The sequence below is a fragment of the Bubalus kerabau genome, chromosome 4, assembly GCF_029407905.1.
Source record: "Bubalus kerabau isolate K-KA32 ecotype Philippines breed swamp buffalo chromosome 4, PCC_UOA_SB_1v2, whole genome shotgun sequence".
Classification (NCBI taxonomy): Eukaryota; Metazoa; Chordata; class Mammalia; order Artiodactyla; family Bovidae; genus Bubalus; species Bubalus kerabau.
The window spans coordinates 129,152,723-129,176,523 of NC_073627.1; the positions used below are offsets into that span (position 1 = coordinate 129,152,723).

A 23,801-nucleotide genomic window follows, 5' to 3' on the forward strand; every position below is an offset into this window, starting at 1 on the left:
AGGAGAGTAAAAAAACACACATTAGTGCGCTAGACAGTGCCAAGGAGAGAAAAAGCTGAGAAGGGCCACCAGGACTCTTAGAGAAGGAGACTGACATTTTTGAGAGTGTGGCCACCCTTCTCCCAGGATGACGCCTGAGAAAAGACCTAAAAGAAATGAATGGGCCAGGTGGGTGTCTAGGAGAATAAAAAGTAACTGCTCTAGAATTGAAGAAAAGAATGAGCAATGCTTGAATGAAACTTATGACGAGTGAATGCAATAGCCGGAGCGCGTAAATGCTAAAAAGATTGGCTGGGTCCAAGGCCCTCCCTGACAGTCAGTCCTTGCATGGTCCACGAGGAACCCCCCCGCCACCTCCGCCGTCTCCTTTCTCCGTCAGCCCGTGCGTGGGCACGCGCAGAAACCGCTAGACGGCGTCGGTTTCCCTTCCCACGCGCGGACGCCGGCGTGGGCTGACGCGGCCACGGCGCCCGCGCGTGCGCAGAGCCGAGGCCGGCGGCACTCGGGGAGGGGCGGAGCGGGGCGGGGCCGAGCAGGGCGGGGCGGGGCGGGGTCTTGAGGTGATTTCCCAAGCCGCGGCAGCGCCTCAGGCGGTGCGGGGAAACCGAAAGTGGGCGGCTGCTGCGACTGTGGCCGTGAAGAAGAGGGCGGCGGGAGCCGGGCCCAGAGGCGCTGGGACGGGCCGCGGGCCCTCAGGACGAGGTGAGCGCAGGTCCTGCTGGCTGCGGGAACGACAGGTGCCAGGCGAGGTCTGACGAGGTTTGGGGGCGGGGGGGGGGGGCGCCGCGGCACACCTGTGTTTCTAGCGGGACAGTACCCCGAAGGGGACTCCAGCGGGCTGGGGCCTCTTCCCTGTAGCCGCAGAGGATGCCCCGGTCCCCACTTCAGCAAAGCAAGCTGGGCGCCAGGGGAGTTGCAGTTCCAGAGCGTTGTGTTTTAAATCTCTGACGGGACCGTCTGGCTGTTCACCCCGGAGTCGGACGGACTCTGCCGCTTGGGAAGCTCAGTGCAGAGAGGGAAATACGGCGCGGTGGGTGTGGACAAGGGACGGATGGTGCTGACCAGGAAGTGGTTCCCTGCACCGGGGCGACCGGCCTCAGCTGCCCGCCCGGAGCAAGGGATATCCAAGCCCCCTGGCTGTTTGAGCTCGCGTATTTTACACCGTCCACTTTAAGTTCCTCTTAGAGGAACTTAAGACTAGCCTCTGCAGGCCACTTAAGCAATGCAGGACACAAACACTATCCGTTTCTCTTAAACCGTGAGCACCCTGAACCCTGAGTGGGTACAGAGCTTCAAGTTAGGAGGGAAATATGACTCCATAGTGAATATCTCTTAACTTTCACCAAATCCCCCAACAGGATCAGGTTCTCAGTCTTCATTTAATGGGAGGGAACTTGAAGCCCACACAACTGTTCTGCTCCTATTTCCTTGAGGGGGTAGGTACATTGCCATACATAACCAAAGAGACCACTCCCTCCCAAACAATTTCAAAGAACCAGAAAGGGAAATACCTTTATTCGAAACAGCCTTGGCCGAATTCTGAAAGCCACCCTACGAAACAGAAACAAAAACACCACTGACCTGGGTCATCCCTCCCTCCCTACCCGCCACCCCTTTCGTGCAGGTGGAAAGACTGCAGAAAAGTGCCCTGCCTAAGTGATATACAACAACTTAATGACAGAAGTGAAACTTAGACCAACTCCTGGCTGCTTTGATGTGGAGGTGTTGCATACTGCAAATAGCATGGACTTTGCAGATTCACGTTGGAATCTGGGTTTCTCCACGTACTAATTGTATGCTCTTGAACAAAGCACACGCCTGTTTTGAGCCCGATTTTCTCTTTTTATCAGTTGGAAATATTTAACTTACCCTGCAAGACTTTTCTTAGATAACTACTGCAACTCATTTGGCTCAGAATAACAGCCAAGAAGTGTTAACTCTTTTCCTTCCACCAAACTTCCTATATTTTACATAATTGGATTTCAGTTTTCTTGCATGCAGGGACACATTTTTAAGTTCTCTATATAATATAAAATGGCCCATAGTAGAGATTTTTGCAGTTCCACACAACTAACCTTCATGGAGCATCAGTTACATGCACAGTACCAGCTGGGGGAAGGAAATTGCTCTGGGGCCAGTTGGATTAGAACCCACATCTTTTGTGCAGGGCCCTTTGCCAGCCTACAGCCTCTCTGGTAGTTCAACACTTTGAGACTCTGAAGCAGCAGTTGGTGGTGCCTTTGAATTTCAGACCCTGTAGATTGGAAATGAAATGTAATCCCTGCTAATGCCCTTTTAAGTGTATTGGTTGAACATGACTGAATGAACTATTGTATTTTGTACCAAGAGATTTAAACTCCTTGAAGGACCTCTCTTTAAATTCTCTCTCTTTAAATTCTCTGTGCAGTATAATCTAGTTGGGGACTTAATATGAATGTAAGAAAAAAACAGTTTATAGTATTTTAACTCTTAAGTGCCTACTCTGTGTTTGATCAGTTGCTATTTGTAAGGTCTAAGATTTGACATAGAGTGAGCACTTTGCTTCTGGACACTTTAAGGTCAGCACATAAATACAGAAAGGACAGTTCCTTAGTGCTTGGAGTGCAGTCTAATTTCATATTTATATGAACTGATTTTTCTTTCTTTATGCAAAACCGACTTTCTCCTCCTGTTCCCACCTTTGTGCTTTGAAAAGCTTTGATCTTTTCACTCTTTCCTCATTGGGCCAATTTAAAAAAAATTTTGTCTTTCAAATGAACTATTTAAAAGTAATTGTCATTTTTAGCTAAAGGTGTGTGTTAGGATATATGTCAGTTAGAGCTTCTGATCGGCACAAAATACTCAATGTGACGCCAAAGCAAACTCAGTATTTTAGCTTTGTCCAGAGGAAGCAAATCCATTTTCATTAGATCTTTGGACCCTATTTCAGCACTTGAAGGACTCCAGGGAAGGTTGAGAACCATGGATCTTGCCCATCCTCCTTAGGTTTCTTATGAAAAAAACGACCTGAAGTGACTTCCTCAAAGGGTCATAGCTAATTAGAAGCAGAACTGGGATTAAGGCCCAAACTCCTAACTAAGCCACTTATGATCTCAGAGCTTTTTCTCCAGTATGTAGATTTATGGAGAGCTGTTATTTATTTATACTATGTAATTAGTAATGCATGTATAATTTGGAGGTTGAAATTACAGTAATAAAAAAGAAAACTGCTCTCTGAAGGAAGTATATCACCACCTGAGGGCATTAATTACTATCTTCAAAAAAAAAAAGAGTTGGTAAAGGAGTAACTCAGGTGGTAACAAATAGAATGTAATTGGAAATAAAAGATAACATGTAAACTGTTGCTGGATGAGAAATTGCCTCCAAAGAGTCTTAGACAAAAACCTTCCTTCTTTTAGGCTCAGTTTATTGATGCATAATGAGGGGTTTGGGAGAGACTAGATGATGCCTAAAGTCTTTTCAGCACACACATTGTGGATTTTAGGGGCCTGACTCATTGCTAAAGTAGTATCTTCATGGAGAAGGGCAGCCATTTACCAGAAGAATGTGCCCTAAGGAGACACTAAAAATTGAGTAGCTGACTAAAGAAGATAAGAGAGATTGTTGGTGATTTCAGTTTACCCTAATAATTCTTTAGATTTATTTAAGGGTTGAGTGCCACTCTTCTACTCAAATTTAGGACACAAAAAAATGCAACAAGGTAAATGAATCAAATCGTATAGTTGGAAATAGTTGAGAAAAGAGAAACTGAGAGGAGAAAGCATAGATGGGAGCATGACCAGCTTGGCCAAAGGTCTTTGGGCAGCAGAAGTGAGGAAACTGAAGCTACGGAAAGCAAATCAGATGTGAAATGACTGAGCCAGGGAGGGCCAGCTAATGGTAAAGGCAGGTATCCAGAGGACACCAAAACCTGCTTCTTCAGAATTAGACTCTCCAGGGACCATTTTCAGGTGTATTAGAAAAACTTTGAATTTACAAAATATAATATTGAAAGTGAAAGTTATTTTAGGCTGTTTACATTGTTTAAACCTTGCTTTCCAAAAGGTTGTCATTACTTTCGCCTACTCCCTGTTCTACTTGGTGCACATTGTTAGCATTTCAGGGTACTCATGATTAATTATGTAGCAAAATAGAAAAGGAATAATGTAAAAGGATTCAATTTTTACACCCGTTGAAAAGTATTTTGGATTTGAGTGCCACACCCTTAAATCAGAATGTGACAGATCCCCATTTCATGCCACTTTAACAGCTAGTCACTAAATATGCCTCAGGGTTGCGCTCCATGTTCTCCAAGTCAAATTTACTTTCAGAAGCCAATGCTGTACATTCGGAGCAGCTGTCTGAAAGCAAGCCCTAAGTTTGGGAGCCAGACCTGGATTCTTGTTGTGGTTCTGGCCATAAAAATATGTGAGTCCTGGAATAATCACCTGGTACCTCAGTTTCCTCATTTTTAAACTAAGCAGTTTGGAGATGGTGAGACGGTGCCCTCAAGCATTCCTTGCTTCTCTCAGCTCCCCACTCTGAGGTCAGGCCACCACCCTGTGCTGCCATACAATGGTTCAGGGACATTGTATAGACAGAGCAGTCAAGTGACTTTTGTGTACGAATTAGGTGAGAAATCTTAGAGGAGGTCTGGTGGTTTTACTAAGCTTGCCTGGTCAAGTATGTTAATGAGGCAAGTAAGAAAAACTGGGAAAGTTACAATGTTTCAGATTTGATGCTGTATTAAAATGTCTCCAGTATGCCAGTGCCTGTATCTTTTCACTCTTAGCCATGTAATGCATATATTCATAGGTAGTTTCCCATCCATACCAGGCTTCTAGGAAAATATAACCACCGAATGCCAAGTATTGTGCTAAGCACATATAACTCTATTTTTGACACTTATCATTCAGAAAGAGAGGCAAGGAAAGGAGGAGAAAGGGTGAGAGGAAGGCCATGAAAGTCAAGTGCAGTCTGTTGTGATCATTGTGGCTGGTTTCTTCCTCCTTGACTGAGGTCTTTGCTAGCTGACCTTGGTCAGTTTTTGAGATTAAAGTATTCTGATTAAATAATTCCCCAGATTCACTTCCACTTTACTCTGCTTAAGCAGGGGATTCTTACCCAGCTCAAGCAGCCCCTTTATTATCCAGGGGAAACCCTTAAGAATTCTAACCTGAATTTTAAAAGATGACCAACCTTATTTCTCCCAGCCTAGCCTAACTTACCATCATCAGGGCTTGCATAACATTCTCAAAATAAATTGAAGTCTCTTAAACTCTAAATTATATTTATCACAACACTTTTAGAGAGTAGAAATAAGGAGGAAGATTGAAAGAACAAAATGGCAGCTTAAGCAGTCTGGGAACCACTTTGGAGGGATTGCTGTTGAGGCTCTGCACTGAGTTGAAATTCCCATGGTAAGCTTTCTTCTACGCTTCTAATGGATGACATCCAAGATAATGAACTTGATTTTTATAGTTAGAGGAAAGTACTCTTCTGTGTATACTTTTTTTAAAAGTTCTTGAGAATAACTGCCATCTTCAGGAAAGCTGAGAAAATGCCATGATAACCAAGGAATTACCAAAATTTAGAGCATTCTACAGCAGTATAGTAGGTTAGAGAATAACATAACGTTTTTTGAGCTTTAGTTGTAACATTGTTTTTGTTCAGTGCCTGAACTGATACTGCTAATGTAGGAATTGCAAACTGTACAGACATGAGTCCTGAGAACAGAGACCTGAGAGTAAGACATCCTTCCAAACAAGATGCACAACCACAGTCACCCTTCCAGCTTTTGTTACACTTCTCACCAGCTTTGAAATCCTCAGTCTTATAGTCCAATGGACTGCCCTTCCCTCCAAAAAATTGTTTACTAATAGAGACTTACAGTATTCCATGAAAATAGCATGCCTAAAAAAGGGGAGGGAGAGAAATGCTTTCGATTTTAGTCATGTGGTCACGTATTGCTTCCCAGTCTCCTCAAGTGTCAGGTGCTTTTTTAATTTTTAAAAAAAACTTCGTAAAACTTCACACATAAGTAGTTGTACTTCTAATATCCATTGGTTGACAAAATATATAACTACCAAAAGCTACTGAAAATTCATAGCTTTTGAACTGAATGAATTGAAACGAATGAATTTTCAATTCATTCACAAAGTTGTGTTTTTGAATCTCAACCATATCTGCATATTGTTTGAGGAATAGGAATACATGTTAGTATGAGACATTTACCAGTGTTCAAGCAGTGCATGCTTACACATCGAGGTGTGTGAACTTCTTGCAGTAACTCTATGGCTCAGACCTGAGCCTGCTCATTGAGAACTTGGACTCAGAGTGGAAAGGCCCAGAAATAATCTATGTGATGGATCTCAATCACAGCTTGACATAATTAACTGTCTCAATCAGTTTACAACAGCCATTAAAATTTGAAAATAATTTTTTAATTAAATTGAGGATTATTCCTTTAATTGCCCACATACACTATGCTATTATTTTAGTGAGTAGGAGAGAAAAGGAATGATGTTAGCTAGATGGAGAATTTTTCATTCATTCACTCAGGATTTACTGAGCTCTGGTTGTGGGCTGGGCACTAGGGATTCAGCAGTGAACAAAACCCATCCAAATCCCTGCTTCCATGAGCTTACATTCAAGTCAGGAAGTTGTTATTCAGTCCCCAAATCATGTCCAACTCTTCACCCACCATGGACTGCAGCATGCCAGTCTTCCCTGTCCCTCACCATCTCCTGGAGTTTGCCCAAGTTCATGTCCATTGAATTTGTGATGTCATCCAACCATCTCATCCTCTGTCGTCCCCTTCTCTTCCTTCCCTCAGTCTTTCCCAGCATCAGGGTCTTTTCCAATGAGTCAGCTGTTCACATTAGGTTGCCAAAGTATTGGAGCTTCAGCTTCAGTATCAGTCCTTCCAAAGAGTTTTCAGTGTTGATTTCGTTTAAGATTGACTGGTTTGATCTCCTTGCTTTCCAGGGGTCTCTCAAATGTCTAATCCAGCACCATAGTTCAAAAGCATCAATTCTTTGGAGAAGGAAATGCTAACCCACTCCAGTATTCTTGCCTGGAAAATTCCATGGACAGGGGAACCTGACAGGCTACAGTCCATGGGGTTTCAAAGAGTCAGACACAACTGAACAACGAACACTTAACACTGCCTTCTTTATTGTCCAGCTGTCATATCCATACATGACTACTGGAAAGACCATACATTTGACTATATGGACCTTGGTCCACAAAGTGGTGTCTTTGGTTTTTAACACACTGTCTAGGTTTGTCATAACTTTCCTGCCAAGAAGCAATCGTCTTCTAATTTAATGGCTGCAGTTACCATCTGCAGTGGATTTAGAGCCCAGGAAGAGGAAATCTGCCACTTATTCCACCTTTTCCCTTTTTATTTGCATGCAGTGATGGGACTGGCTTTTTCACTCTCCTCCTTCACCCTCATCAAGAGTCTTTTAGTTCCTCTTCACTTTTTGCCATTCAGTTCAGTTGCTCAGTTATGTCTGACTCTTTGCGACCCCATGAACCACAGCATGCCAGGCCTCCCTGTCCATCACCAACTCCTGGAGTTTACCCAAACTCATGTCCTTTGAGTCAGTGATGCCATTCAACCATCTCATTCTCTTTCATCCCCTTCCCCTCTTGCCTTCAATCTTTCCCAACATCGGGGTCTTTTCAAATGAGTCAGCTCTTCGCATCAGGTGGCGAAAATATTGGAGTTTCAGCTTCACTATCAGTTCTTCCAGTGAACACCCAGGACTGATTTCCTTTAGGATGGACTGGTTGGATCTCCTGGCAGTCCAAGGGACTCTCAAGAGTCTTCTCCAACACCACAGTTCAAAAGCATCAATTCTTCGGCGCTCAGCTTTCTTTATAGTCCAACTCTCACATCCATACATGACCACTGGAAAAACCATAGCCTTCACTAGACAGAGTCTAGTCATAAAGTCAGCCACTGTTTCTAATATTTCCCCATCTATTTGCCATGAAGTGATGGGGCCAGGTGCCATGATCTTTGTTTTTTGAATGTTGAGCTTTAAGCCAACTTTTTCACTCTCTTCTTTAACTTTCATCAAGAGGCTCTTCTTCACCTTCTGTCATAAGGATGGTGTCATCTGCATATCTGAGGTTATTGATATTTCTCCCGGCAATCTTGATTCCAGCTTGTGCTTCTTCCAGCCCAGCGTTTCTCATGATGTATTCTGCATATAAGTTAAATAAGCAGGGTGACAATATACAGGCTTGACGTACTCCTTTTCCTATTTGGAACCAGTCTGTTGTTTCATGTCCAGTTCTAACTGTTGCTTCCTGACCTGCATACAGGTTTCTCAAGAGGCAGGTCAGGTGGTCTGGTATGCCCATCTCTTGAAGAATTTTACTCAAGACGAGTTTATTGTGATCCACACAGTCAAAGGCTTTGGCATAGTCATTAAAGCAGAAATAGATGTTTTTCTGGAACGCTCTTGCTTTTTGGGTAATCCAGCAAATGTTGGCAATTTGATCTCTGGTTCCTCTGCCTTTTCTAAAACCAGCTTGAACATCTGGAAGTTCACAGTTCACGTATTGCTGAAGCCTGGCTTGGAGAATTTTGAGCATTACTTCACTAGCGTGTGAAATGAGTGCAATTGTGCGGTAGTTTGAACATTCTTTGGCATTGCCTGTCTTTGAGATTGGAATGAAAACTGACCTTTTCCAGTCCTGTGGTCACTGCTGAGTTTTCCAAATTTGCTGGCATATTGAGTGTAGCACTTTCACAGCATCATCTTTCAGGATTTGAAATAGCTCAGCTGGAATTCCATCACCTCCACTAGCTTTGTTCATAGTGATGCTTTCTAAGGCCCACTTGACTTCACATTCCAGGATGTCTGGCTCTAGGTGAGTGATCACACCATTGTGATTATCTGGGTCATGAAGATCTTTTGTTGCCATTAGAGTGGTATCATCTGAATATCTGAGGTTGTTGATATTTATCCTGGCAATCTTGATTCCAACTTGTAACTCATTCAGCCCAGTATTTCACATGTGTTCTGCGTATAAGTTAAATAAACAGGGTGACAATCAACAGCCCTGTTGTACTCCTTTCTCAATCCTGAACCAGTCAGTTGTTCCATACAGGATTCTAACTGTTGCTTCTTGACCCATTTCTCAGGAGATAGGTTTGTTATGATCCACATAGCCAAAGGCTTTAGCATAGTCCCACCTTCTCCCCCTTGTCAAGCGTAAGTTCTGTTTTTCAGTACCAGTAAGGGTAAAATGATAGAAAGAATTTGGGCTTTGGCATCAAATAGACCAGGACTAAAATCCTGGCTTCCATATGTCGTGTAATATCTTGATTACTTAACATCTCTGAATTTGGTTTTCTCATCTGCAGAATGAAGATAATACTTTCCTTGTGTAGTTATTATGGATATTAAATTTTCAGAAAATTGAATTTACACAAGAGAAAGAAAAATAGCTTTGCAGAGCAGCTTTATTTACTCTTTTACTGAACTGTAGCTGATTTACAATGTTATTATATGTTGTTTCTGCTGTACAGCAAAGTGACTCAGTTATACACATATATACATTCTTCGTTTTTATATATTCTTTTTCATTACGGTTTATCTCAGGAGATTGCATATAGTTCCCTGTGTTATACAGCAGGACCTTATTGTTTATACATTCTAAACGTAATAGTTTGCATCTATTAATGCTAACCCCAAACTCCCAGTTCATTCCTCTCTCACCGCTTCTCCCCCTTGGCAACTGTGAGTCTGTTCTATATGTCTGTGAGTCTGTTTCTGTCTCATAGATTTGTTCATTTGTGCTATATTTTAGATTCCACATATAAGTGATATCATATGATACTTGTCTTTCTCTTTCTGACTTACTTCACTTAGTATGATAATCTCTACTTGTATCCATATTGCTGCAAATGGCATTATTTCATTCGTTTTTGTGGCTGAGCAGTATTCTGTAGTATATACGTACCACATCTTCTTTATCTGTTCATCTGTCTATGGATATTAAGGTTATTTCCATGTCTTGGCTATTGTGAATAGTGCTGCTATGAAAATAGGGTGTAAGTATCTTTTTGAATTATAGTTTGTCCCAATATATTCCCAGGAATGGGATTGCTGGATCATATGATAACTCTATTTTTAGTTTTCTGAAGGAACTCTGTACTGTTTTGCATAGTGGAAAGCACCTGGCCTTTTTAAAAATTTTATTTATTTATTTTAATTGGAGGCTCATTACTTTACAATATTATAGTGGTTTTTGCCATACACTGACTTGAATCAGCCGTGGGTGTACATGTGTCCCCCATCCCGAAACCCCCTCCCACCTCCCTCCCCATCCCATCCCTCAGGGTTGTCCCAGTGCATTGGCTTTGAGTGCCCAGTTTCATGCATCGAACTTGGATTGGTGGTCTGTTTCACATATGGTAATATACATGTTTCAGTTCTGTTCTCTCAAATCATCCCACCCTCGCCTTCTCCCACAGAGTCCAAAAGTTTGTTCTTTATATCTGTGTCTCTTTTGCTGTCTGGCATATAAGGTCATTGTTACCATCTTTCTAAATTCCATATATATGCATTAATATACTTTATTGGTGTTTTTCTTTCTGACTTACTTCACTCTGTATAATAGGCTCCAGTTTCCTCCACCTCATTAGAACTGATTCAAATCTGTTCTTTTTAATAGCTGAGTAATATTCCACTGTGTTTATGTACCACAGCTTTCTTACCCATTCATCTGCCGATGGACATCTAGGTTGCTTCCATGTCCTGGCTATTGTAGACAGTGCAAGCAGCTGAACTTTTAATACTCCAAAATTGGGAAAAACCCACATGTCTATCAACATTTGAATGGATGAACAAATCGTGGTATATCCATACAGTGGAATACTACTCATCAATAAAAAGCAACAAACTCCTGGTAACTATAGTAACATGGATGATACTCAAGAACACTAATCAGTCCTAATGTGTACTGACAGCAGATCACTGGACAGATTGGAGCCAGGACAGTATATATGTGATGGGGAGAAAGTTGACTGCAAAGGGGCACAGTTTGAAGGAACTTTTTTTTGGGTTTATTGAGATCTACTTTATGTAAAGTAAAAGTCACCACTTTTGGTTTATAGGTCTATAGGTGGTGGTGGTGTTCAGTCACTCAGTCAATGTCTGACTCTTTGTGATCTGGTGGACTGCAGTATGCCAGGTTTCCCTGTCCTTCACCATCTCCTGGAGTTTGCTCAAACTCATGTCCATTCAGTCAGTGATGCTGTGCAACCATCTCATCCTCTGTCATCCCCTTCTCCTTCCCTTAGTCTTTCCCAGCATCAGGGTCTTTTCCAGTGAGTCAGCTCTTCGTATCAGGTAGCCAAAGTATTGGAGTTGCAGCTTCAATATCAGTCCTTCCAATGAATATTCATGGTTGATTTCCTTCAGGATTGACTGGTTTGATCTCCTTGCAGTCCAAGGGACTCACAAGAGTCTTCTCCAACACCACAGTTTGAAAGCATCATTTCTTCTGTGCTCAGCCTTCTTTATGATCCAACTCTCACATCCATACATGACTACTGGAAAAACCATAGCTTTGACTAGACGGACCTTTGTTGGCAAAGTAATTTCTCTGCTTTTTAATATGCTGATTCAGTTTGTCATAGCTTTTCTTACAAGGAACAAGTGTCTTTTAATTTCATGGCTGCAGTCACCATCTGCAGTGATTTTGGAGCCCAAGAAAATAAAGTCTGTCACTGTTTCCATTTTTTCCCCATCTATTTGCCATGAAGTGATAGGACCAGATGCCATGATCTTAGTTTTTCGAATGTTGAGTTTTAAGCCAGCTTTTTCACTCTCCTCTTTCACTTTCATCAAGAGCCTCTTTAGTTCTTTGCTTTCTGCCATAAGGGTGGTGTCATCTGGATATCTGAGGTCACTGATATTTTTCCCGGCAGTCTTGATTCCAGCTTGTAATTCATCCAGGCTGGCGTTTCAAATGATGTACTCTGCATATAAGTTAAATAAGCAGGGTGACAGTATACAGCCTTGACATAATCCTTTCCCAGTTTGGAACCAGTCCATTGTTCCATGTCCGGTTCTGACTGTTGCTTCTTGACCTAGATACAGGTTTCTCAGGAGGCAGGTAGGGTGGTCTAGTAGTCTCATTTCTTTAAGAGTTTTCCACATTTTGTTGTGATTCACACAAAGGCTTCAGTGTGGTCAATGAAGCAGAAGTAGATGTTTTTCTGAAATTCTCTTGCTTTTTCTATGATCCAATGGATGGATGTTGGCAATTTGATCTCTTGTTCCACTGCTTTTTCTAAATCCAGCTTGTACATCTGGAAGTTCTTGGTTCTCATACTGTTGAAGCCTAGCTTGAAGGATTTTGAGCATTATCTTGGTATAACTAATACCACAGTCAAGATGCAGAATATCTCCATCACCCCCAAAATTGCCTTGTGCCCTAGCAACCCCAAGCCCTTGTCAACCATTGATGAAATTTTTCTGTGCCTGTGATTGTGCCTTTCCAAAATGTTAAATTAATAGAATGATACAATGTATAGCCTTTTTATCTGGATTTTTTCACTTAGCATGCTTGTGAGAGTCATTCATGTGGTTTTATGTATCAACAGTCTTCTTTTTATTGTTGGGTATTATTCCATTGTCTCAATGTATATTTACTTATCTCTTCACCTGTTGATAGACAATTGGATTGTTTAAAGTTTGGGATAATTATGACTAATGTTACTATGACATTGAAGTACAGATTTTGACCTAAGAGTGGGTTTGCTTGATTATACGATAATTGTATGCTTTACTTCATAAGAAATTGCCAAACTATTTTTCAAAGTACTGTTTTGCATGCCCGCCCCCCAGAAATGTATGAGATGGCTCTGAATTCTCATCAGCACTTCATATTGTTAGTTTTTAAAAATTTTATGCTATTGTAATGGATGTATACTAATACCTCATTGTGGATTGAATTTGCATTTTCCTAATGAGTAATGCTGTTGAGCATCTTTTAATGTGTTTTTGGCTGTCTATATCTGTACTCTTGTGAAGTATGTATTCAGATGTTTTGCACATTTTTGTATTCTTTTTTTTATTACTGAATTTTTGTATATTGTTTAAATGTGCTAGTTAAGAGACCTTTACCAGGTGTGTTATGAAAATCTTTTCTCTTAGTTTGTAGCTTGTCTTTTCATTTTCTTAAGGGCCTTTAGAAGGGCAGAAACTTAAAATTTTAATAAGCTCCAATTTGTCATTTTTGTCTTCATGGCTCTAAAAATTTTTTATCTATCCTGCAGTCACAATGACTTATTCCTGTTTTCTCTAGAAATTTTATAGTATTAACCTTGTCATGTAGGACCTAATGATTCACTTTGATTGAATTTTGTGTATGAGGTTCATTTTTTTTGTATGTGGATGAATAGTGTTCTAGCACTGTTCATTGAACTTCCTCCATTGAATTTCCTTGCTATCTTTTGTCAAAAGTCAGTTGACCATTTATGTGTGGGTCCATTCTGTTCCATTGATGTGACTGTTCTTTTGTTAGTACCCCATTATTTCAACTAATATGCTTTTATGGTAAGTGTTGAAATCAGCCTGACTGCACCAGCTAGGACCTCTAGTATGGTAATGAATAGGAGTGAAGAGAATAGACATTCTTGCCTTGTTCCCATTCTTAAGCAGAAAGTATTCATTTCACTATTACGTATGATGTTAGCTGAAGGTTTTTCACAGGTATTCTTTATCAGGTTAAGGAGGTTCCCGTCTATTCTTATTTTCTGAGAGTTATTTACATAAATGATTTTGAACTTTATCAAAAGTCTTTTCTTCATCTATTGATATTGTGATTTTTCTCCTTTGTTGTTATTGTCCAGTCACTAACTGGTGTCTGACTTTGAGACCTCATGGGCTACAGCATGCCAGGCTCCTTTGTCCTCCACTGTCTCCTGGAGTTTTCTCAGATTCACGTCATTTGAGTCGGTGATTCCATCTAACCACCTCCTCCTCTGGTGCACCTTCTCCTTTTGCTTTTACTGCGTTTATATAGTCACTTACATTGATTGACTTACAAATGTTGAATCAACCTTGCATTCCTAGAGTAAAACCATAGTTAATCATGATGTCTTATTTCTCGTACATATTTTTGTATTTGATTTATTAATATTTTGTTATGATTTTTTGCACTTTGTTTCATGAGGGATATTGATCTGTCTGTGCCTTTTCTTGTTATGTCCTTGGTTTTGGTATCAGTATAATGTTGGCCTCATAAAATGAATTCAGAAGTGTTCCATTTTGGAAGAGTTTGTATAGAAGTGGTATTAATTCCTTCTCAAATGTTTGTTAGAATTTGCTAGTAAAGCCATCTGGGTTTGAGTTTTCCTTGTGTGAAGGCTTCTAACTACAAATTTAAAATTTTCTAATAGACATAAGGATATTAAGGTTGTCTGTTTCTTCTTGAGTAAACTTTGGAAATTATGTTTTCAGTGAAATTCATCTGTTTCATCTTAGTTACTGGATTTATTGGCATAAGTTGTTCATGATATGAACAACTTTTTTATGTCTATTTTTTAAATCTGCATTTATGGCCCCCTCTTTGATCATATTATTTGTAATTTGTATATTCTCTTTTTATCCCCTTGATTAATCTACCTGGAAGTTTACCAGCGTTATTGATATTTTCAAAAACTAGTTTTGGCTTCATGATTTTTTTCTTTACTCTTTTTTCTATTTCATTACTGATGTGTCAGTGTTGATTTTGCTCTCATCTTTATTAATTCCTTGTGTCTACTTTCTTTTGGTATAATTTGTTCTTTTCTCTCAAGGCCTTTTAATTTTTTTAATTAATTTATTTATTTTAATTGGAGGCTCATAACTTTACAATATTAGAGTGGTTTTTGCCATACATTGACATGAATCAGCTATGGGTGTACATGTGTCCCCCATCCCAAACCCCCCTCCCACCTCCATCCCCATCCCATCCCTCAGGGTTGTCCCGGTGCATTGGCTTTGAGTGCCCAGTTTCATGCATCAAACTTGGATTGGTGATCAATATATTTCACATATGGTAATATACATGTTTCAATGCTGTTCTCTCAAATCATCCCACTCTTGCCTTCTCCCACAGAGTCCAAAAGTCTGTTCTTTATATCTGTGTCTCTTTTGCTGTCTTGCATATAGGGTCATCATTACCATCTTTCTAAATTCCATATATATGCGTTAATTTACTGTATTGGTGTTTTTCTTTCTGACTTGCTTCACTCTGTTATAATATGCTCCAGTTTCATCCACCTCATTAGAACTGATTCAAATGCGTTCTTTTTAATAGCTGAGTAATATTCCATTGTGTATATGTACTACAGCTTTCTTATCCATTCATCTGCCGATGGACATCTAGGTTGCTTCCATGTCCTAGCTATTGTAAACAGTGCTGTGATGAACATTGGGGTACACGTATCTCTTCAAATTCTGGTTTCCTTGGTGTGTATGCCCAGCAGTGGGATTGCTGGGTCATATGGCAGTTCTATTTACAGTTTTTTAAGGAATTTTCACACTGTTCTCCATAGTGGCTGTACTAGTTTGCATTCCCACCAGCAGTGTAAGAGGGTTCCTTTTTCTCCACACCCTCTCCAGCATTTATTGTTTGTAGACTTTTTGATAGCAGCCATTCTGACCAGCATGAGATGGTACCTCATTGTGGTTTTGATTTGAATTTCTCTGCAGTTTTAATATGGTACCAACTCCTTTACTTTTCAAAGTAGGCTTCTCTTCTCTTCCGTAGCTCTTCTGAAGTAGGATGTGAACCCGATGTCTGTGGGATATCTTGATATTTATTTCTGGAAGTACCTTGCATACTGAGCTGAATGGCCCTGCGGAGATCGGCTTCTTCATCTTCCATGTCAGTTTCTAGGCGACTTAGTGCCAGAGCCCTCTGCAATTCCTCCTCATCCTCGTCTAACATTCCTGTCCCATCATTTACTTCTAAGACGCGTTCTAGATCTGTTTTCTGGACTCTCTGTTCTTTAAGTTGTGCTAATTCTTCTCCAATAAGTTTTGGTTGATGCATCTGTTGAACCCTGATCATCTGTAGAAGTTGGTTAGCTTTGCAATCTGGCAGATCACCCTTAACAACAAATATAGAGTAACCTTCCTGTTGTAACTGAGCCAAGAAAAGTGCAAGGTATGTGTCTTATATTAATTCTGGACCCGTCGAGGGTGGAATGGGGAGGGAGGAGGGAGGAGGGTTCAGGATGGGGAACACATGTGTACCTGTGGCGGATTCATTTGGATATTTGGCAAAACTAATACAATTATGTAAAGTTTAAAAATAAAATAAAATAAAAAAAAAAAAAAGAGAATTCAAGTTGAACCACTGTTTTCCTAATTTTCTAACTGTAAACCAGTGTTCTTTATAGTTGCATATAAATGATCTTTCATTTATGGGATTAATCCTGAGCCTCTGGTACTCTGGACTGTTAAACAGGATTAGTTCTAAACCCCAAACTTTCAAGGCATTGCTTATAACTTGAATAGAGAAAAAGCCACTGTCGTCCATATTTCCAGAAGGCTGCTGCAAAAATGTGCGATAGTCTTCACTAGTAACTCCTCCTTCTGCCATTCTCATCCTCTCTTCCTCATCTAGCTGATGTGCAATTGAAGATAATTCCACAGGGATGAAGTATTCTCCTTGCAGTAGGTTATTCAAGCAATGTTGAGCACAAAGTGAGCCTTCTTGTTTTTCATGGAAGATGGACTCCATGTTTATTTGTCTGGAGCCAACGGCCCCCGCGCCAAACCACCAGAGAACCAATCAGAGAAATTTTTTATTTGAATTTCTGTATATTTTCTTTGGAGAAATATCTGTTTAGTTCTTTGGTCCATTTTTTGATTGGGTCATTTATTTTTCTGGTATTGAGCTGCATGAGCTGCTTGCATATTTTTGAGATGAATTCTTTTGTCAATTGCTTTGTTTGCTATTATTTTCTCCAATTCCGAAGGCTGTCTTTTCACCTTGCTTAGAATTTCCTTCATTGCACAAAAGCTTTTAAGTTTAATTAGGTCCCATTTGTTTATCTTTGCTTTTATTTCCATTACTCTGGGAGGTGGGTCATAGAGGATCCTACTGTGATTTATGTCAGAGAGTGTTTTGCCTATGCTTTCCTCTGGTTGTAGTTTCTGATCTTACATTTAGATCTTTAATCCATTTTGAGTTTATTTTTGTGTACAATGTTAGTAAGTGTTCTAGTTTCATTCTTTTACAGGTGGTTGACCAGTTTTCCCAGCACCACTTGTTAAAGAAATTGCCTTTTCTCCATTGTATATTCTTGCCTCCTTTGTCAAAGATAAGGTTCCATAGGTGCGTGGATTTATCTCTGGGCTTTCTATTTTTTTCCATTGATCTATATTTCTGTCTTTGTGCCACTACCATACTGTCTTGATGACTGTAGTTTTGTAGTATAGTCTGAAATCAGCCAGGTTGATTCCTCCAGTTCCATTCTTCTTTCTCAAGATTGCTTTGGCTATTTGAGGTTTTTTGTATTTCCATACAAATTTTGAAATTATTTGTTCTAGTTCTCTGAAAAACACCATTGGTAGCTTGATTGGGATTGCATTGAATCTATAGATTGCTTTGGGTAGTATACTCATTTTCACTATATTGATTATTCTGATCCATGAACATGGTATATTTCTCCATCTATTTGTGTCATTTTTTATTTCTTTCATCAGTGTTTTTTAGTTTTCTATATATAGGTCTTTTGTTTCTTTAGGTAGATTTATTCCTAGGTATTTTATTCTTTTCGTCACAACAGTGAATGGAATTGTTTCCTTAATTTCTCTTTCTGTTTTCTCATGGTTAGTGTATAGGAATGCAAGGGATTTCTGTATGTTAATTTTATATCCTGCAACTTTATTCATTGATTAGCTCTAGTAATTTTCTGGTGGAGTCTTTAGGGTTTTCTATGTAGAGGATTATGTCATCTACAAACAGTGAGAGTTTTACTTCTTCTTTTCCAATCTGGATTCCTTTTATTTCTTTTTCTGCTCTGATTGCTGTGGCCAGAACTTCCAAACTACTCTTCAAAGTGTGTTGAATAGTAGTGGTGAGAGTGGGCACTCTTGTCTTGTTCCTGACTTTAGCGGAAATGCTTTCAATTTTTCACCATTGAGGATAATGTTTGCTGTGGGTTTATCATATATGGCTTTTATTATGTTGATGTATGTTCCTTCTATGTCTGCTTTCTAGAGGGTTTTTTTTTATCATAAATGGATATTGAATTTTGTCAAAGGCTTTCTCTGCATCTATTTAGATAATCATATGGTTTTTATCTTTTAATTTGTTAATGTGGTGTATCGCATTGATTGACTTGTGAATATTGAAGAATCCTTGCATCCCTGGTATAAAGCCCACTTGGTCATGATGTATGATCTTTTTAAAATGTTGTTGGATTCTGTTTGCTAGAATTTTGTTGAGGATTTTTGCATCTGTGTTCATCAGTGGTGTTGGCCTGTAGTTTTCTTTTTGTGTGGCATCTTTGTCTGGTTTTGGTATTAAGGTGATGGTGGCCTCATAGAATGAGTTTTGCGGTTTACCTTCCTCTGCAATTTTCTGGAAGAGTTTGAGTAGGATACTTGTTAGCTCTTCTCTAAATTTTTGGTGGAATTCACCTGTGAAGCCATCTGGTCCTGGGCTTTTGTTTGTTGGAATATTTTTGATTACAGTTTCGGTTTCCATGCTTGTGATAGGTCTGTTAAGATTTTCTGTTTCTTCCTGGTTCAGTTTTGGAAGATTATGCTTTTCTAACAATTTGTCTGTTTCTTCCAAGTTGTCCATTTTATTATCATATAGTTGCTGATAGTAGTCTCTTATAATCCTTTGTATTTCTATGTTGTCTGTTGTGATTTCTGCATTTTCATTTCAAATTTTGTTGATTTGATTCTTCTCCCTTTGTTTCTTGATGAGTCTGGCTAGTAGTTTGTCTATTTTATTTATCTTCTCAAAGAACCAGCTTTTAGTTTTGTTGATTTTTGCTGTAGTTTCCTTTGTTTCTTCTTCATTTATTTCTGCCCTAATTTTTATCATTTCTTTCCTTCTACTAACCCTGGGGTTCTTCATTTCTTCTTTTTCTAGTTGCTTTATGTATAAAGTTAGGTTATTTATTTGATTTTTCTCTTATTCTTGAGGTAAGCTTATATTGCTATGAACCTTCCCCTTAGCACTGCTTTTACTGAATCCCATAGGTTTTGTATTGTTGTGTTTTCATTTTCATTTGTTTCTATGCATGTTTTGATTTCTTTTTTTATTCTGTGATTTGTTGGTTATTCAGAAGTGTGCTGTTTAGCCTCCATGTGTTTGTATTTTTAATAGCTTTTTTTCCTGTAGTTGATATCTAATCTTACCACATTGTGATCAGAAAAGATGCTTGAAATTATTTTAGTTTTTTTGAATTTACCAAGGCTAGAGTTATGGCCCAGGATGTGATCTATCCTGGAGAATGTTCTGTGTGCACCTGAGAAAAAGGTGAAATTCATTGTTTTGGGGTGAAATGTCCTGTAGATATCAATTAGGTCTAACTCCATTGTATCATTTAAAGTTTGTGTTTCCTTGCTTATTTTCTGTTTGGTTGATCTATCCATAGGTGTGAGTAGGGTATTAAAGTCTCCCACTATTATTGTGTTTCTGTTAATTTCCTCTTTCATACTTGTCAGTATGTGCCTTACATGTTGTGTTGCTCCTATGTTGGGTGCATGTATATTTATAATTGTTATATCTTCTTCTTGTATTGATCCTTTGATCATTATGTAGTGTCCTTCTTTGTCTCTTTTCATGGCCTTTATTTCAAAGTCTATTTTATCTGATATGAGTATTGCTACTCCGGCTTTCTTTTGGTCCCCATTTGCATGAAATATCTTTTTCCAGCCCTTCACTTTCAGTCTGTATGTGTCCCTTGGTTTGAGGTGGGTCTCTTGTAGACAGCATATATAGGGGTCTTGTTTTTTTATCCATTCAGAAAGCCTTTGTCCTCTGGTTATGGCATTCAACCCATTTACATTTAAGGTAATTATTGTTAAGTATGATCCTGTTCCCACTTACTTTGTTGTTTTGGGTTCAAGTTTATAAACCTTTTTTGTGTTTCCTGTTTAGAGAAGATCCTTTAGCATTTGTTGAAGAGCTGGTTTGGTGGTGCAGAATTCTCTCAGCTTTTGCTTGTCTGTAAAGCTTTTGATTTCTCCTTAATATTTGAATGAGATCCTTGCTGGGTATAGTAATCTGGGTTGTAGGTTTTCTCTTTCATCACTTTAAGTATGTCCTGCCATTCCCTTCTGGCCTGAAGAGTTTCTATTGAAAGAGCAGCTGTTATCCTTATGGAGATCCCCTTGTGTGTTATTTGTTGCTTTTCCCTTGCTGCTTTTAATATTTGCTTTTTGTGTTTGACCTTCATTAATTTGATTAATATGTATCTTGGAGTATTTTGCCTTGGGTTTATACTGTTTGGGACTCTCTGGGTATCTTGGACTTAGGTGGCTATTTCCTTCCCCATTTTAGGGAAGTTTTCAGCTGTTATCTCAAGTATTTCCTTATGCCCTTTCTTTTTGTCTTCTTCTTCTGGGACTCCTATGATTCAAATGTTAGGGCATTTAACATTGTCCCAGAGCTCTCTGAGGTTGTCCGCATTTCTTTTAATTCTTTTTTCCTCTCTGCTTCATTCATTTCCACCGTTCTGTCTTCCACCTCACTTATCCTATCTTTTACCTAAGTTATTCACCTGTTGGTTCCCTCCAGAGTACTTTTGATCAGTTATTGCATTATTCATTATTGATTGACTTTTTTATTTCTTCTCAGTTCAGTTCAGTCGCTCAGTCATGTCCTACTCTTTGCGACCCCATGAATCACAGCACGCCATGCCTCTTTGTCCATCACCAACTCCCAGAGTTCACTCAATTCATGTCCATTGAGTTGGTGATGCCATCCAGCCATCTCATCCTCTGTTGTCCCCTTCTCCTCCTGCCCCCAATCCCTCCCAGCATCAGAGTCTTTTCCAGTGAGTCAGCTCTTCGCATGAGGTGGCCAGAGTATTGGAGTTTCAGCTTTAGCATCAGTCCTTCCAATGAACACCCAGGACTGATCTCCTTTAGGATGGACTGGTTGGATCTCCTTGCAGTCCAAGGGACTCTCAAGAGTCTTCTCCAACACCACAGTTCAAAAGCATCAATTCTTCGGCACTCAGCTTTCTTCACAGTCCAGCTCTCACATCCATACATGACCACTGGAAAAACCATAGCCTTGACTAGACGGACCTTTGTTGGCAAAGTAATATATCTGCTTTTCAATATGCTATCTAGGTTGGTCATAACTTTCCTTCCAAGGAGTAAGCGTCTTTTAATTTCATGGCTGCAATCACCATCTGCAGTGATTTTGGAGCCCCCAAAAATAAAGTCTGTCACTGTTTCCATTGTTTCCCCATCTATTTCCCATGAAGTGAAGGGACCAGATGCCATGATCTTAGTTCTCTGAATGTTGAGCTTTAAGCCAACTTTTTCACTCTCCTTTTTCACTTTCATCAAGAGGGTCTTTAGTTCCTCTTCACTTTCTGCCATAAGGGTGGTGTTGCATATCTGAGGTTAATGATATTTCTCCCAGCAATCTTGATTCCAGCTTGTGCTTCTTCCAGCCCAGCGTTTCTCATGATGTACTCTGCATATAAGTTAAATAAGCAGGGTGACAATATACAGCCTTGACATACTCCTTTTCCTATTTGGAACCAGTCTGTTGTTTCATGTCCAGTTCTAACTGTTGCTTCCTGACCTGCATACAGGTTTCTCAAGAGGCAGGTCAGGTGGTCTGGTATGCCCATCTCTTGAAGAATTTTCCAGTTTATTGTGATCCACACAGTCAAAGGCTTTGGCATAGTCAATAAGGCAGAAAGAGATGTTTTTCTGGAACTCTCTTGCTTTTTCCATGATCCAGCAGATGTTGGCAATTTGATCTCTGGTTCCTCTGCCTTTTCTAAAACCAGCTTGAACATCCAGAAGTTCACAGTTCATGTATTGCTGAAGCCTGGCTTGGAGAATTTTGAGCATTACTTCACTAGCATGTGAGATGAGTGCAATTGTGCAGTAGTTTGAGCATTCTTTGGCATTGCCTTTCTTTGGGATTGGAATGAAAACTGACCTTTTCCAGTCCTGTGGCCACTGCTGAGTTTTCCAAATTTGCTGGCATATTGAGTGCAGCGCTTTCACAGCATCATCTTTCAGGATTTGACATAGCTGGAATTCCATCACCTCCACTAGCTTTGTTCGTAGTGATGCTTTCTAAGGCCCACTTGACTTCACATTCCAGGTTGTCTGGCTCTAGGTGAATGATCACACCATCGTGATTATCTGGGTCATGAAGATCTTTTTTGTACAGTTCTTCTGTGTATTTTTGCCACCTCTTCTTCATATCTTCTGCTTCTGTTAGGTCCATACCATTTCTGTCCTTTATCAAGCCCATCTTTGCATGAAATGTTGCCTTGGTATCTCTAATTTTCTTGAAGAGATCTCTAGTCTTTCCCATTCTGTTGTTTTCCTCTATTTCTTTGCATTGATCGCTGAGGAAGGCTTTCTTATCTCTCCTTGCTCTTCTTTGGAACTCTGCATTCAGATGTTTATATCTTTCCTTTTCTCCTTTGCTTTTCACTTCTCTTCTTTTCACAGCTATTTGTAAGGCCTCCTCAAACAGCCATTTTGCTTTTTTGCATTTCTTTTCCATGGGGATGGTCTTGATCCCTGTCTCCTGTACAGTGTCATGAACATCCGTCCATAGTTCATCAGGCACTCTTATCAGATCTAGTCCCTTAAATCTATTTCTCAATTCCACTGTATAATCATAAGGAATTTGATTCAGGTCATACCTGAATGGTCTAGTGGTTTTCCCTACTTTCTTCAGTTTAAGTCTGAATTTGGCAATAATTTCTTCTGGTCCTTGTTAAACATTTCTTGCATCTTCTCAGTCTTTGTCTCTAGTCTATTTATCTGTAACTCCATTTTCTTTTCAAGATTTGGGATCATCTTTACTATCGTTATTGTGAATTCTTTGTCAGGTAGACTCCCTATCTCTTCCTCTTTTGTTTGGTTTGGTGGGCATTTATCATGTTCCCTTACCTACTGAGCATTTCTCTGCCTTTTCATTTTGTTTAAATTGCTGTGTTTGGGGTGGCATATCTGTAGGCTGGAAGTTTGTGGTTCCTCTTTATTATGGAGCTTGCTCCCTGTGGGTGGGGTTGGACTAATGGCTTGTCAAGGTTTCCTGGTTAGGGGAGCTTGCGTCTGTTTTCTGGTGGGTGGAACTGGATCTCTTTTCTCTGAAGTGCAATGAAGTGTCCAGTAATAAGTTTTTGGGTGTCTGTGGGTTTAGCATGGCTTTGGGAAGCCTGTATTTTAACTCTCAGGCTTGAGTTCCTGCATTGCTGGAGAATTTGCGTGGTATGTCTTGCTCTGGAATTTGTTGGCTCTTGGGTGGAGCTTGGTTTCAGTGTAGGTAGGAAGGCTTTTGGATAAACTCTTGTCTATTAATGTTCTCTGGAATGAGGAGTTCTCTGGTGTTCTCAAGTTTTGGATTTAAGCCTCCCGCCTCTGGCTTTTGGTCTTACTCTTACAGGAACCCCAAGACTTGTCCATCCATACAGCACAGATGAGAAAACATCTAGGTTAACGGTGAAAAAATTCTCCACAGTAAGGGACACCCAAAGAGGTTCACAGAGTTTCATGGAGAAGAGACGAGGGAGGAGAGAGGTAGCGTAACCAGGAGGAGAAGAGGGAGAGTCAGAAGGGGAG

The 23,801-nt window shown here is 39.9% G+C and overlaps 2 protein-coding genes across 3 annotated transcripts in view; one reads left to right on the top strand and one right to left on the bottom strand.

Annotated features, from left to right (window-relative positions):
• Nucleotides 1-552: 552 nt before the first annotated feature.
• The window catches only part of TDRD7 (tudor domain containing 7), a 100,544-nt gene continuing 77,295 nt past the window's right edge, over nucleotides 553-23,801 (top strand). Inside the window, exon 1 of one of the 2 annotated variants that reach the window (XM_055578588.1) lies at nucleotides 553-702. The gene's annotated coding sequence lies outside the window, so the exon portion shown is untranslated. The remainder of the gene's footprint in view (nucleotides 703-23,801) is intronic. The other variant, XM_055578589.1, reaches the window with a different exon arrangement.
• On the bottom strand, nucleotides 15,701-16,324 carry LOC129650282 (ataxin-3-like). Its single transcript, XM_055578590.1, has one exon. The coding sequence runs from the start codon at nucleotides 16,069-16,071 to the stop codon at nucleotides 15,733-15,735; it is 339 nt and encodes a 112-aa protein (XP_055434565.1). The 5' UTR covers nucleotides 16,072-16,324; the 3' UTR covers nucleotides 15,701-15,732.